This window comes from Peromyscus californicus, unplaced genomic scaffold (assembly GCF_007827085.1).
Source record: "Peromyscus californicus insignis strain IS unplaced genomic scaffold, ASM782708v3 Scaffold_6__1_contigs__length_162567912, whole genome shotgun sequence".
In the NCBI taxonomy this organism is placed as follows: Eukaryota; Metazoa; Chordata; class Mammalia; order Rodentia; family Cricetidae; genus Peromyscus; species Peromyscus californicus.
In genome coordinates, this window is record NW_026294584.1 from 48,368,632 (window position 1) to 48,384,607 (window position 15,976).

General features: G+C 46.0%; 1 protein-coding gene across 1 annotated transcript; it reads left to right on the forward strand.

The window, feature by feature from the left end:
* Positions 1-4,440: 4,440 nt before the first annotated feature.
* Stmp1 (short transmembrane mitochondrial protein 1) lies at positions 4,441-15,234 on the forward strand. The gene is made up of 3 exons (XM_052721029.1): positions 4,441-4,563; positions 13,974-14,027; positions 14,760-15,234. Exons 1-3 carry the CDS (start codon positions 4,549-4,551, stop codon positions 14,832-14,834), a joined length of 144 nt encoding a protein of 47 aa, XP_052576989.1. The 5' UTR covers positions 4,441-4,548; the 3' UTR covers positions 14,835-15,234.
* Positions 15,235-15,976: the final 742 nt, after the last annotated feature.

A 15,976-nucleotide genomic window follows, 5' to 3' on the forward strand; every position in this document is an offset into this window, starting at 1 on the left:
ATCTCACTCTGTAGACTAGGCTGGCCTCGAACTCACAGAGATCCACCTGCCTCTGCCTCCCAAGTGCTGGGATTAAAGCTGTGCACCAACACCGCCTGGCTTAACTGGGAGACTTAATATTAATTATAAATGTTTGGCCAATAGCTCAGGTTTGTTACTAGCTAACTCTTACATTTTAAATTAACCCATATTTCTTATCTACCCTCTGCCACAAGGCTCATGGCTTGTTACCTCATTTTCTACATGTCCTGCTTCCTCTGTGTCTGCTGGTGTCTCCTCTGACTCCTGCTGTGGAATAATCCTTCTGTACACTATGAATATGTATTACTTTCACTGGTTAATAAAGAGGTGATAGTCTGGTAGCCAGGCAGGAAGTTAGGTGGGAAAGCCAAACTGAGAACGATGGAAGAAGGAGGGCAGAGTCAGGGAGATGGCTAGCCAGCTAGCTGCCGCTGCCGAGCAAGCAGGACATGTAGAAAATGAGGTAACAAGCCACAAGCCATATAGCAAGCATAGATATAGAAGTATGGGTTAATTTAAATGTAAGAGTTATCTAGTAACAAGCCTGAGCTATTGGCTAAGCATTTATAAGTAATATTAAGCCTCTGAGTGGTTATTTGGGACTGGATGGTTGGGACAGGAAACAGTGTGTTCTTCATCCGAGCATCCTTAGTTAGGTTTTTTACCTCTACTTTCTGCCTGGCTACCAGCCAGTCAGTTTTTCATTAAACAAATTCGAGTGACAAATTTTTACAGTATACAAAAGGATTATTCCACAACACCCCTCTCTTTCCCTTTTTGTTTGTTTTTTAAGACAATGTCTCTCTGTGTAGCTCTGGCTGTTCTGGATCTTGCTCTGTAGACCAGGCTGGTCTCAAACTCAGAGATCCACCTGCCTCTGTCTCCTGAGTGGTGGGATTGAAGGTGTGAGCCACCACACTTAGCTTAAAATATCCAATCTCTTTAGGAATCTGAAATCTTGCCAGGCGGTGGTGGCACACGCCTTTAATACCAGCACTCGGGAGGCAGAGGCAGGCGGATCTTTGTGAGTTCGAGGCCAGCCTGGTCTACAGAGCGAGATCCAGGAAAGGCGCAAAGCTACACAGAGAAACCCTGTCTTGAAAAACCAAAAAAAAGAATCTGAAATCTCTTAAAAGTTCAAAGTCTCTCAACTCTGGGCTCCTGTAAAAATCAAAATTAAGTTAAATACTTCCTTCAAGAGGGAAGAACCAGGGCACAGTCACAATATGAACAAAGTAAAACCAAACTCATAACTGTGTAAATAACTCAATGTCCAATTATCTGGGATTCACTTATGATCTTCTGGGCTCCCCCAAGGTGCTTGGATCACGTCTCTGGCTCTATCTGCAGTACACACTATTTGTCTCCTAAGCTCTGGTAAGCTCCACTCCAAGGCTGTTGCTGTTCTTAGTGGTCATCCCATGGTACTGGCATCTCCAAAATGCTGGCATCTCCAAAACGCAGTGCTGCAACTGGGCTGCACTTTCACCAATAGCCTCTCCAGGGCTCTCTTCATGGTGCCCAGCCTCAACTTCTCTGTGTGACCCCTTCAATCACCGAGCTTCAGCTGCTACTGAGGCTGCTCCTTCACCAATGGCCTCTCCTGACCTCTCACAGTGCCAAGCCACAGCTGCTCTCCATGACCCCTTCATGTCTTCAAACCAGTACCACCTGGGTGACTCTTAACTACCAAGTCTGGCTACCAGCCATGGCCACCTCTGGACCACAGCTTCTGGTGGTGACCCTCAGGAAACACTTTCCAGAAGATTTCACCTCAGTGATGCCGGCCTCTTCTTAATCACCGCTAATTTCTCAGCTCCAGCTAAACAGCATCAATTGTCTCAGTAAAACAAAGGTTTCACTTCAGTGGTGCTGTCTTGTTAATCATGGCTAATTTCCAGTCTCCGCTGAGCAGAACCACAGCATCTTAATTCAAAATAACAAACAGCCCTGACAGAATCATTAAATTTCCCTCTGAAACTACCCAAGCCAGGCCCTCATTGTCTGCATTGCCCTCAACGTTCTTATCTTCCAAGACCCTACAGAACCACTCACCAAGCACCGCAGACTCAATGGCTTTTCTTTCCCAAGTCCTTCCACGATCCTCAAAACTCATCCTCAGGTCTGTCACAGCAATACCCCATTATCTTGGTACCAACTTGTCTTAGTTAGGGTTTCTATTGCCGTGATGAAACACCACGACAAGAAGGGAAGATGGTGAGGAAAAGGTTTATATGGCTTACACTTCCATACTACTGTTCATCATCAAAGGCAGTCAGTGGAGACTCAAGCAGGAAAGGAACATGTAGGCAAGAACTGATGCAGAGACCATGGAAGAATGCTGCTTACTACATGCTCCTCATGGCTTGCTCAGCCTGCTTTCTTATAGAACCCAGAACCACTAGCCCTGGAATGGTACCACCCACAATGGGCTGGGCCCTCCCACACTAATTAAGAAAATGCCTTACAGCTGGAGGTTTTTTTTTGTTTTTTTTTTTTTTTTTCCCCCCGAGACAGGGTTTCAATGACTGTACTGGAACTCACTCTGTAGACCAGGCTGGCCTTGAACTCACAGAGATCCGCCTGCATCTGCCTCCCAAGTGCTGGGATTAAAGGTGTGTGCCACCACTGCCTAGCATTATTGCTGGATCTCATGGAGGCATTTTTTCAATTGAGGCACCTGATGACTCTAGCTTGTGTTAAGTGGACAAAAAACTAGCTAGTATACTGGGTTACCTTTTGTGTGTGTGTGTGGGTAGGAAGTAATTGTAATAAATTCAGGTTAATTGTGGTGGTGCACGCCGGTAGGATTTGCTGAAGGAGGTGGAGGCAGGAGGTTCACGAGTTCGAGGCCAGCCTGGACTACACAGGGGGTTGGAGAGATGGCTCAGTGGTTAAGAGCACTGACTGCTCTTCCAGAGGACCCAGGTTCAGTTCTCAGCACTGACATGGCAGCTAACAACTGTCTTTAACTCCAAGATCTGACACCTTCACACAGATATACATGCAGGCAAAATAATAAATAAATAAGTAAATAAATTCACAAGGCCCCCCCTCACTTTCTCTGCATATATTTACTTAAGTCCACTAGGTTATTTTTCTCAATTTTTACATATTTTGGTATGTCAAATCTATCAGTCTTTTCCTTGGTGGTGTGCTGATCTCTATTTTTATCTATTTTTTTTTCTCTAATCAGATCTTTCATCAGTTTGGCAGAGGAGTGGGGGAGGGAGGGGAGGGAAGTGAGAAGCATTGAAGCAGCTGGATGGAGAAAAGCAGAAATGGAGGAAATTCTGATAAAGGGCTGGAGAGATGGTTCAGGGAGCGGTTAAGAGCACTTTGCTTCCAGAATACCCAGGTTCCGTTTTCAGCAACCATATGGTGGCTAACCGCCATCCATAACTCCAGTTCCAGGGCATCCAATGCTCTCTTCTGACCTGCAAGGGCTCTGGGCACACATTTGTGCACATGCATATACGTAGGCAAAGCAATCATAAAATTGATAAAGTCTTAGAAATATCTATGATCCTTTTTCTGTAGCTGTACAATGCATTCCCATTTGGTTTAAGCTAATATGATTTGTTTTTCTGGTTATTTTTCTGAGACACGGTCTTGTCATCTAGCTCTGACTGGCCTAAGAAGATGCCATGTCCAGCATGCTGACTTTGAACTTGCCTCACGCCTTCCGCCTTTGACTCCTCGGTGCTAAGATGATAGGCATGCACCACTAGATCCAGCTATGATTTGAAACCAGAGTTTCACTTAAGCAGATAAAGTTGAAGTTGCAGACTGAGAGCAAAGTGAAAAGGGTGGTTTCCTTGTGCTTGTGTACGAACAGGGCAAGAGCGGATGGACTGGGACGGGGCCTCCCAGTGCTCACGCCCACATTCATCTTTGGTTCCTATGTGGTAGCTAAGGCAAGCTCTACTCACACAGGCCTTTAGTGAACTTCAGATAGATCAGGCAGTTGCTGGTGGCTGCCAGCAATCACGACTTGGATCCAGCTGTGCCAGGCTCCGAAGATCTCTCTCCATCCTCTATCATGGATCTGAGGACACCGCTTAGCTAGGCTGCATAGCACATCTGCGAGCTTTTCGCCCCTTTTCAAAAAGTCTGAGAGTCCACCGTGGGGGCGATTAGCATGACTCTTTGCAAAGAGTCAACTGCTCACCTGGCATGGGACCCGCCACCTCACCCTCATTCGGGCTGAGTAGGCCAGGAAGCTCTAAGTCTGACTGTGTTATCACAATTGCCAGCGTTATTGGAACAGGGTACATTTCTGGGCCTCAGTTTTCCAGAGGCCTTGGTTCAAAGAAGCCTAGGATTGCACCTCGCCCCTTCCCGCTTCCCGCGATGGCCGTGAGGGGGCGCTGCGGCACCGCGAGTCGCTTCCGGGCATGGAGAGGGCGGGCCCGGGAGTAAACCGGAACCTGACGGCGGGTTCCGCCCTCGCGCTGGGGAGGAGTCCCGGAGCAGCGCTGGAGCCGAAGCCGCGCTCACACCCTCCTCGCCCTCCCCACCGACATCATGCTCCAGTTCCTGGTGAGTGGAGCCTCCGAGGATCGGGCGCCGCGGTCGCCTCGTCCTCTCGGGGTCCCGGGTCGGCGGTGCACGGCTCTGAACCTGGGGCTCGAGCCAGTCGTACCCCCTCGGGGTAGCTCGCGCGGCTCTCCTCCGGCCTTCTCCCAAGTCCTTTGCTCCTTTGCCTGGGTTTATATGCAGTCATTCAAGTTCTGAAAACTTTGAGGTGTCAGGGAGATGGATGCGTTTTCAAAGCCACTTACTGTGACCTCATTGCGCAGTCCTAGTTAGTAAAAGTTTGATCAGAGAGGTCCTTAATGACTTGTCTCCTGCCCGCCCGCCCCCCACTTCCCACAGACCCTCCATCCCATCCTCGGCCTGATAGTTGGCATTTTTGAGGCCCTCAAAAGGGCCTCAAAAGCTCTGCATTAGTCAGCCACCTCACGACGTTGGAGCGAGCGGCTCACGGAGCTCTAAAGACCTTTTCAGTTTGCACGCTTTGAGGAATGAGTCAGATTAGCCTATAAGTAACTCCTAATAGAACCCTTTTGGGAGGGGGGGGGGGGTGTAAAATGAGAATCAAAAGCAAATTGCCCAAGTTCTCCGTTTTTGAATTACCACGTTTTCTGGCAAAAAAAACCCAATTATTTCTAAAATTGCCTGTTGAGGATTCCAGGAGAACTTGCCGACAGTCCAATTTTCAGATGAACGTTTTCAAACTTGATGTTTCATCCTCTAATTCTAATAAAGCAGATGTCCTTTTTCTTTCAGATGGTCAGTGGCCCCCTGGTGCTCCGGGAAGGAGTTGCTTAGTTAGCCCAAACAGGATTGTTGACATAAACTGCTCCACAAAGACAAGCCTGCTGCCCGCATTGCCTTTGGGGGTTTCTCCAGTGTCCTAACCGAGCATTAGCTTAGGAGGCAGGAGTAATTAACAGTCATTTACTTGTTAGGAATCACTTTTAAAAGCAGTATCAACCAGCTAGTGGAAGATGATATGACTGACTTTCCCATTGCACCTGATGCTCATTGATAACTCGGGAGAACATGAATTCAATTTGCACAGCATTTTACATGCTTTTGCTGAATGGGTGTATTTGGTGTGGGTCTAAACTGCTCCATACTAACGTGGGTTTTGATTTGGGAATTCAAAATTTTCAACATTTAAGGAGATGCTGAAGCCGCCCTGTGTCTCCCCTTCATTGTTTTTGTTGGGGATGAATGAATACAGATGGGCAGAGGTGGAATCAGCTTTCGTGTTATGGACTTGGTCAAACACTGGTAACTTCTGCAAGTCTTCCTCCTTTTTTTTTTTTTTAAAGATTTATTTATTTATTATGTATACAGCATGTACGACAGCAGTCCAGAAGAGGGCACCAGATCTCATTACAGATGGTTGTGAGCCACCATGTGGTTGCTGGGAATTGAACTCAGGACCTCTGGAAGAGCATTCAGTGCTTTTAACCTCTGAGCCATCTCTCCAGCCCGCAAGTCTTCCTCCTTAAGTTAGCCATTTCATCTAGAAAACACTGGCCATCCTGGCCTAATGTTTAGGAGTTTAGACTCCACCGCACAACTTTAGTCCCAGCACTCAGGAGGCAGAGGCAGGTCCATCTCTATGAGTTTGAAGCCAGCCTGGTCTACAGAGTGAGTTCCAGGACAGCCAAGGCTACATAGAGAAACCCTGTCTTGGAAACCAAAAAAGAAAAAAAGAAGTTTAGGCTTAAAATTCACGCTTGAATTTGTACCCTGTCCTTATTACTCTCAAGCGGTGGGAGTTGGGCAAATTATTTAAATTTTCTGTGCTTCCATTTGCACTTTGTGAGGTTTTAAAGGAGCCAGTACATTAAACACTGAAACACTGGCACTCACTGAAGACAGAGTTACTGCCCCTTCTCTTTTGTAAGGTATCAGAAATGGGAGTTGGCCTCCCACAGATGGTAGGAGAGGGCTGGGTGTGATGGCATGATCCCAATCCCAGTGCGAGACCGCCGCTGCGCACTTTGTGGCCCTCTGAAATGTTTCCTCGGTTGTTGCCTAGGGGGCCGTTGAAGAACTTGTGCTCCCGTGTTCCTTTCTCTTCCAGTTACAATGGCATCCATCATCCCCATTTCCACACTTCGCTCCACCTCTTGCCCCTAGCTCGACTAGTTATTTCCAGGAACGCTTAGCTGGGAAGTCGGCTGTGAGCACTGAGGTGGCAGTTCACAGCACCTGTGGTGCTGTTACAGGGTCAGTTCCTCTTTCCTCTTGAGCCCGCAGTGGCTGTTAACTCAATCACATCTTCCTTAACTGTCTCCTTTAGCTTTGGGGGCCTGTGCACTGGACTGCCTAGGTTCTGTTGTGTTAAAACTCGGAATCGCAGAGTGAGGGTGACTGGCCCCTGCTCCCGCAGAGTGGGCCCTATCTGGGTGTAGCAGATGGGACGCTCCCTGCCTCTCTCATCTTCCTGTTTTCACTGGCTGCTTCCCTCTGCTCTTAGTTACTGTGGGTGGCTCAGGCCTGGGTCTCTCTGAATTTCCCCTAAGGGAATGTGTTCTTGATCAAGCTGTCTCTTTTCACGTCTTCACTGATGGCTTCCAAAACTGCCTTGAGTCCTTTTCTGTGTGTTCCATCTATCACCCGTCAGCATGTCTTATTTGCCATTCTCTCAGACTCTTCTCATCTGGATTGACTGCTCCTTCCCGCTTCACCAATCCTTCCCCACATTTGACTCGCACATTTGAAATGTTGACACAATCTTTGGTTTCTTTCTTTTATTCTTCATTTTATTCATTAAAACTGTTTCATTCTTGATATTACATGCCTGACATGTGTGTGTATTCACTTGTTTACACACTCTTTTTATGTGATGTAGCAGGTGCATCTTCCATACAGCAAATTTCTTTCTTAAATCACGTCTGTCTGTCTGTCTGTCTATCTATCTATCTATCTATCTTTCTCTGCACTTGTCTCTGCTGTGGGGCGTGCACATGCAGAGGTCAGAGGACAGCTTTGAGGAGTTGGTTCTTCCCCCATATAGGTTCTGGGGCTCGAACTCAGGTTGCCAGGCTTTGTGGCAAGGGTGTTTACCTGCTGAGCCATTTTCCAGGCCAGACCTGCTGTATAGTCTTGACTAGGATCTTTCATGACTCTGTGCTTCAGTTTTCCCAGCATAAATGTGGGCAATAATAGTGGTTCTCTAAGGTTGTGAGGACCAAGAGTTAATGAAAGAGGCAGGATGCCCCCTTCAGTGGCGGCCATGAGGTCTCCGTGGCTGACCCAGTGAAGCTTGCTCTCTTCACAGTGTTGCTGGTGAGTTGTTTCCAGTCTGCTCTCAGCAGCTGCACCAGCTGGCTGCTGTGGAATTCAGATGTGAACTGGAAGGGTTCTCCAGGCTGGCTGCCATGCTGCTGCTTCTCTTCACTACTAAGGGATTTAGTTTGGGGACATACAAGGGACTTAGTCAATACTTGGTGATGACTGACTTCATTTACAGTCAGTTCTCCATATTTAACTATCCATGGATGGGAAATAGTAGGAAATAATTGTGTATGTATTGCATGTGTACAGTTTTTCCTTGACATTCCTAACCAGGATAGTGGGATGGACTGTCCCTGTGGCCTTACATTGCAGTAGGCATTGTGAGTGATGTAGAGGGTTAGGATGAGCTGGGGACTGTGGGTGGGTTTCTGTGCAGTTGCATAACCAGCTCAAACAACTACAGATGTTAGTGTGTGGGGTGCCCTGGAATGGATCCCTCATTAATGTTAGGTCTTCCTTTTTCACTTCGTTACTACTTTTGGTTATATGATAGTTAAATATTTGTACCAGCTTCTTTGAGAGCAGGGAAACCAGTACATCCTTCCCAGAAGGATTTTCATGTGCCTCTATTGATTATTGGCAGTTAAGGAGTTAATGATTTTTCTTATTTTGTTTTTCTTTCTCCATTTATCCTCTAAGCAGTATTACTGAATATAAAACATAGCTTACCTCTTTTTGGTTTTCCAAGACAGGTTCTCTCTCTCTGTAGCCCTGGCTGCCCTAGAACTCACTTTGTAGACCAGACCGGCCTTGAACTCACAGAGATCTGCCTGCCTCTGCCTCCTGAGTGCTGGAACTAAAGGCATGTGCCACTGCATCCAGCCATAGCTTACCTCTTAAAGAATGCTTTTCTAGGAAGTATAGAAGGGTTTTAGTTTCTAATCCCTAGGAGGGTTTTGTTTTAATGCATAGAATATGGATATTTTTACTACTTGAAGCAGCCGTTAAACATCTTATGATAGTCTTCACACCAAGTTTAAAAACTGAGACACAGAAATGGTACTGTATGTACATGCCTCCTTGGAAGGCCTTCTGATATCTTCTTTTGAGTCTAAAATTGAAGAGTACTGTTACCAGGGCTGGAGTGATACTTCAGCTGTTAAGAGCCTTGGCTGCTCTACCAAAGGACGTGGGTTTGATTTGGCGCACACACATAGTTGTTCACAACATCTGTAACTCTAATTCTGGGGAATCTGATGTCCTCTTTTGGCCTCTGTGGGACTGCACAAAAGTGGTATACGTTATAAATGTAGGCAAAACACCCATGCAGATAAAAATAAATAACACTTAAAATACTGTTATCAACTTAGCTTTTTATTAATTCTAGTTAGTTAATGCATAGTTTTGAGTTGTAGATGTTCTCACCATAGACCAAATATTTTTAGGCTTCCTTTTCAATGCTAGCATGTAGCTATATTTGCTTAATATTTTTTTTAAGATTTGTTTTTATTATTTTAAGTGTGTGTTTTGTACACACACACACACACACACACACACACACACACACACACAGCCACCCCTTGAGGGCAGAGGCGTTAGGTTCTCTGGTGAGTTACAGCGGTTATGAGCTGCCTGATGTGGGTGTTAAGAACTGAACTCTCATCCCCTGCAGGAAGAGTCCGTGCTCTGAGCCGCTGACCCATCTCTCCACCCTTCTTTTTAGATTCATAAACCTTTGTCAGTAACTTGGGCTTGGGCATGCTATTTTTGAAACTATGTAATTGGATGAGTCATAGTTTGAACTTGTCAGCCGCTTTGGGTTCTTGCCAGGAGCCATTCCCAGGTAAAGCTTGTAGTTTTATTTGTTGATTTCCAGACACTACAACTTTCTGAAGGGGACAGGCTTGAGCAAACGGCCAGATGCATCGTTCTAAGTGATCTTGGTTGCTTTTAACAGTACTTTCTTAATGCTAATGGATAGAGTATTGCTGACTGGTCTGTTCATGTGTTTAAAATTCAGAATACTTTTAGATTTCTTATGTGCGGACTGTGCCATTTATTTGCCTGGTTTTCTTTTGTTCTCTGGAATTTCATTCTTTCTAACAAAGTCCTGTTTGGAAGCCATGAAGTTGTCTTTGGTTTCTTCCATTTCATCCCAGGTAGTTGACATTATTTTACCAAATTTTAGTGTTCGCTCTCTCTCTCTGGCATTGAGACAAAAATTCACCCAGCTAATGTCTGTAATCCAGGGGTTTTAGTGTGCTCCGAGATTGTGTAGCCATCACTCTGTTTAATATAAAAAAGAAACTGTGTAATGTTAGGGTTCATTTCTCATCCCCCCTCCAGCCCAGACAGTCACTGGTTTATTTTCTGTCACTGTGTCCTCTCAGATATCCTGTTGGTGTCTCAGTCATGGAGATCCTGTGGTGTGGTTCTGTAGGACCTGCCCCTTCATGTGCTCTAGCAGCTCATAGATAGGGTAGATGTTGGGGTGGGCCAACTCAACCCTGGATCTGGGTTTGGTCAGCTGAGCTGATCAGCCTGGGTCTCCACCGAACCTTCCCTCTCCCAATGTCCCCCACTCCCCTGTGAGGGATGAGCCAGCTCCCCCACACTCACGCCACTGCCTACGCTGTTGCTGAGGCTAGCTCTCCCATGTGGTGGCCTGTGAGGGGTAGGGCTAGCTCTCCATGGCTGCTGAAGGCCCAGGCCAGCTCAGCACTGTGCCAGGAAATCAGCATGGCTTCAGGCAGCAGCCCAGACCATAGTCATCCAAATGGCCTTTGGTGGTAACATAGGCCTCAGACCAGCTGCAGTAGGATCAAGGACCAAGGACCCAGACATGGCCCCTGGTCGAAGCAGGGCCTGGACATCACCATGGACTCGGGTGGCAGTGCAGGCCACTCAGATCAGCATGGCCTCAGGTGGCAGCCCAGACCAGACATCTGCATGACCTTTGGTGTTAACACTGGCCACAGACATCAACACAGACCATGGCTGCAGTAGGACCATGGACCCAGACATGGCCCTGGTGTGGGGGTGGGAGGTGATGGTGGCAGCCCAGGCCCAGAGAGCACCATGGCCTCTGGTGGCAGCACAGGCCACGCAGGGCAGTTTGGCCCTGGGTGAGAGCATGTCTTCCCCCCCATCCCAGACGTCAACATGGCCTCAGGTGGCAGCCCAGACCAGGGACATCCTAATGACCCTTGGTGACAGCACTGTCCATGGACATGGACATCATGTGCAGTAGGGCCACAGACCCAGCCATGGCCCTCAGTGGCAGCCCGGCACATCATGGCCTCAGGCGGCTGCACAGGCTGCTCACATCTGCCTGCTCTAGTTCCACCTCTCCACGGCACATGCACTGCTCCACTTCTCTCTCTCCCGTCTCCCCACCGAGTCCTCCAGCTTTCCCATCTCTCCATCACGTGCTTGTTCATTGTAGTGCGCCTGCCATTCCGTGCCGGGGTGGGGGGTGGGGGAGGTGGGGGCTGGGTGTCTTCTGGGTTTTGTTTTTGTTTTGTTTTTTTCAATAAAGTCATCTTAGTGGGTGTGCCATGGTTCTTTGTGGTTTTGATTTGCAGTTCTTCAACAACTAACTGATGTCAGACGTCTCATGGGCTTGTTGACTGTGTCTTTGGAGAAATCCACTCAAGGCTTTTGCCCATTTTTTAAATTGAATTGTTTCTTTGTCATTTAAATGTGAAAGATCTTTATTCTGGATACAAATACTAACAGATATATGATTTGCAAATAATTCTCTTCTGTGGTTTGTCCTTTCTCTTTGGTATTATTTGAAAAGCAGACATTTTAAAATTTTTATTTATTTTGTGTGTGTGGTGTATGTGTGTATGTGCACATGAATATATGCAGGTCTACTTGCCTGTGCATGTGGATGTAGAGGCAAGAGGTCAAGTGTAGATTTTACTTTTCCTGCCTATTGACATCTCCTGAACAGCATGCATATTTTCCTGACCTCCCGGGTGTCCTCCATCATTTCTCTGAGAAGTGACACTTCTCAGATTGGGTTGTGTATCATATTCAAAATGTCTTATTGTTAGATCTGATGGTATTTTGGAACTGGAAGAGGGTGCCGTTTATAGAGGCCTATGGGTTTTGTTTTGTTCTGTATTTTAAAATAACTGTCCCTTCTCTTGTGCTCCAGTGCTTGGTGACGTTGCTAAGATAGAACCACACTAGATAGCCTGTGTTTATTTTGAGACATGCATAGTAAGAAGCAGGAATTTTAAGTCTGAGCTGGGACATTTCGGTGGTAGGCTATTTTAAGAGACGGGAAGCCCAGTTCAGCAAGGCTCACCTGAAGGCACACAGATGCTGGCAGACAACCAGGGTTCTGGTGCTGTTGTTCCTTGACGTTTTCTCAGTCCCATTTTTCCTTCTGGGAGATATTAGGATTAGTATCCTCAAGGGACTTTTTTTTCCCCTCTTCCTTTAAACTTTGTCTCAAATGTAATTATCTTTCTGGATTTCAAGAACTTGTGGTTTGAATCTAGTGTAGTGGGGAAAAAAGGAAATCTGCTTCTTGGTGCCACTTGGTAAGGATTTTTTAAAAGCATCAGAAAACGGTCATCGATGAGAAACTAGATAGCCTTGTTTGTGTTTCTTGCTAGCAACAAACCAATTTAAAATTGCTCTTGGAATTTAAAGGCTAAGGATAGGAAAGACCAGTTGTGCTTTCCCCTTTAGGGTTTATTCTCACTGTTCTAGTTGGAGGTGACAGTAGTACCCTGGAGTGCGGGTGCCCACGGAAGGCGATTACGGTGTTGGTTCCCTGGAGCTGGACTCAGTTGTGAGCTGACTAACATGAGTGATGAGAACTGAACTCTGGTTCTCCACAAGAGTGGTAGTACATGCTCTTAACTACTGAGCCGTCTCTCCATCACCCCATCTGTATCCTTACCTTCTCTGCGTCTGGACACCTCATGTGTGATTGATGATACAGTAAGTGCTGTTCTTTGATTTCTGTTTTAACTTCTCTACTGAGACTGAGCAGAAGCAACACTGTCTCGACAAAATAATGGGGGGGAAAGGTAGACGCCAATTTGAATTTATTAAGTCAGAAATTAGCCTGAAGTTGTGAGCTCTGAAGTAAAAAGATGCCTGGAGGAAAACAGAACTATCTTCATTAAAACGCAAAGCTGAGAGACTTAATCCCTGTGTGTATCGGGAGTACTCTAGATTTTCAGGAAAATCTCACCCGGTGGGGTAAACAGTTGCAGTTCTCTAAAAGCTGTTCTTGTCCCTTCTGTCGTTGGGGGGGAGCCATGTTCCCCACAGACCTCTATGTCCTGCCCTTTAGTCCCCGCCCTTGGCATTGTGCTGGGCTCACGGATGTGTCAGAGTTTCCTGTTCTTTCTGCCCTTGTGGAGCTGAGTTTCTGAGTAACTCAAGTTGTCCTGTGCTGCTTTTGTGAATAACCCTGGGCAGACCACGATCGTTCTTTTGAAACACGGAGACTGAACTCTGAGACTTCCTTTATTTTCTAAACTTCTTTGGTTCAAATGATTTTTGTTGCTGTTGTTTGTTTCTTTGTTGTTTTGAGACCAAGTCTTGCCGTGTAGGTGTGGGATGGAACTCCTGCTCTGTAGCTGGGACTGTCTGTGTAGACCAGAATGGTCTCTCATTGTCGAGGAGCCTCCTGCCTCTGTCTCCTGAATGCTGGGATTGCAAGTGTGAGCCGCCATGTCCCGCTCCAGTGGGTGTTTGTAACTGAGTACTTTTTATCAGCTGTAGACAGGAGTAACAGCACCTGCAACAAGTTAACAAAAGGGGAAACCAGGCAGCGTCCAGTGACAAAATCGGAACCTTGCCTGGGTTTCGGGATCTCCATTCAGGACTGTATGGGGGCTTGTAGGAGATAAGGGAAACTTACTCATAGCCGCCGTTTATGCTGTCCTGGGCTTTCTAATGTCGGTGCGTGCGTGCGTGCATGCGTGCGTGCGTGCGTGCGTGCGTGTGTGTGTGTGTGTGTGTGTGTGTGTGTGTGTGTGTATATGATTGCTTCATAGGAGAGAGATGTGACTCCTATGTTGTATGCAATCCTACACTGAGCACCTGAGCATTCACCTGCCATGCATCTTGGGAAGATGTAGCCCGTGTGTTTGGTGTGGTCGCAGGCTCATCATGGATTTTGTCTGCAGTATAACTCTCCTGTTCTGTTGTTTCAGCTTGGATTTACTTTGGGCAACGTGGTTGGAATGTATCTGGCCCAGAACTATGACGTAAGTATCATACTCACATCTTTCTTGGATCTCTGTAACTGTTTCATAGTTATTTTTCTCTCTCAAGGTGAAGTTTGCCTACTAGCATAAACCAGGTCCATAAGTGTGAGTCCTTAACTTTATAGAAAGTTTTTCTAAATAAATAAAGAAAGAAAGAAAGAAAGTTTTTCTGTTGTTTGAAAAAATAATTGAACTCACAGATAGATGGATGTCCCCATATCATCACAAGAGAATTGGGATGTGGATTTATAGAGTGTGGTTCATGTAAGGAAGACAGTTTGGTGGAGTGGGGAGTTACATCAACCTTACTGTAGGGATGAGGGGTGGAAAACAGGATGTCACAACCGGATGAGGAACCCGAAAGGTGTTTTAGAAAGACAAGGGATTATACTTTCTTGTGTAGTAAAGGTTTTAGTGTGGCAAAAGGCGTCCCGTCACTAGAATCTAGTTTTCTAGCCAGGGACTTTATTGCCTTGTCATTTGTTGCAAATAGATATGTATCTTTTAGTTGGCACTGGGTTGAAGACTGAGTTGGGTCTGGCTTTCAGAGAGGGCACATAAACTTAACACTGATAGCTTTTGTATGCAGGGCTGAAGCAAAGAAATACCACTGTTGAGCAGGTCTCCTCCAGAGGAAGTCAAAACCTTGCAAAGGCAGTATTAAAAGAAGAAACATGAAAGAATATTGGTTAGGTAGATGCTAAATTATAATGCTGCCTTTTTCTTTTAAAGATGCCAAACATGTCAAAAAAACTTGAAGAGATTAAAAAGGACCTGGAAGCCAAGAAGAAACCGCCTAGTTCCTGACGCTGCCAGGCACTGTACTCCGGACCCACCAGCTCCCTCTGGAGGGACCTGCCTCCTTCATAGCCGCATCCCAAAGCTGTGTTCCTCTTCAGCCTCAGACCCTGCCAACATGGGGCCAGAAGTCGGGTTTCCTTGCGTTTTCAGCAGCTTCTCTTCCTCCTGTAACTTCCGTCCAGCTGCATCCGAGTCCTAAGACTGGAATTATGGTGCTAGGTTAGCAAACACATTCTTTCTTAGTGCTCGTTCACCTGTCCTCTGGGAGTTCTACCACCCACTGTCAAGAGAAAAACGAATGAGTTTGGATAGCTGATTTCACTCTCTAGCAGTCAAACAGGAGCTTGTTAGACGTTTGTTACTAAAATTTGTTGTCAAAGTAATTAAAATCAGTACCTTCAAGCCAGTTTCTGAATTATCCATTTATTTTGTTATCAAGGAGCTCCATGATTGATAATTTAACCAATAAATCATTTGCTTGTCATTAACCAAGAAACTGAATTCTATAAGAACTGGGAAATTTTAAACATGCAAAATAATTGTTGTCTGAGTAGAGTTCAGTCTGTTTAGCCTCGAGTGTTCTTCTTTAATGATAAATTTGCTCTGACTCTGCCATCAAAAGAACCATTCTTTATGCGTGCACATGACATTATGTGATAGGTGGATAAGTGAGAAGCTGTTGATAAAAGAATGATAAACATTAAAGTATGTACTAACTATATAGCTTTATAGCTACTCTCCCTAAGAGAAATGTGGTCCGAATGTGTGATAAAATGAGACCATGGGGGAAAATTCTGCTTTTTTCCACAGTTGAAGCACCCCCCGCCCCAATGAGAATGGATCATCAAGCATCATCATCATCTTTTTTTTTTTTTTTTTTTTTTTTTTTAATAAAGACAGTCTCCCTGTGTTACCCAGGGTGGCCTTGAACTCCTGGGCTTAAGCAATCCTCCTGCCTCAGCCTCTGGGTGCTGGGACAGTCCTCCCTGTGTTGCTCAGGGTAGCCTTGAACTTCGGGGCTCAAGCAATCCTCCTGCCTCAGTCTCAGGTGCTGGGACTACAGGTGTGCACCACAGTGTCCGGCCTAGTCCATTTTTTTAAGTAAAAATATTCTAAAAGGTATCTGTTCCACAGGAGGTGATATGAAG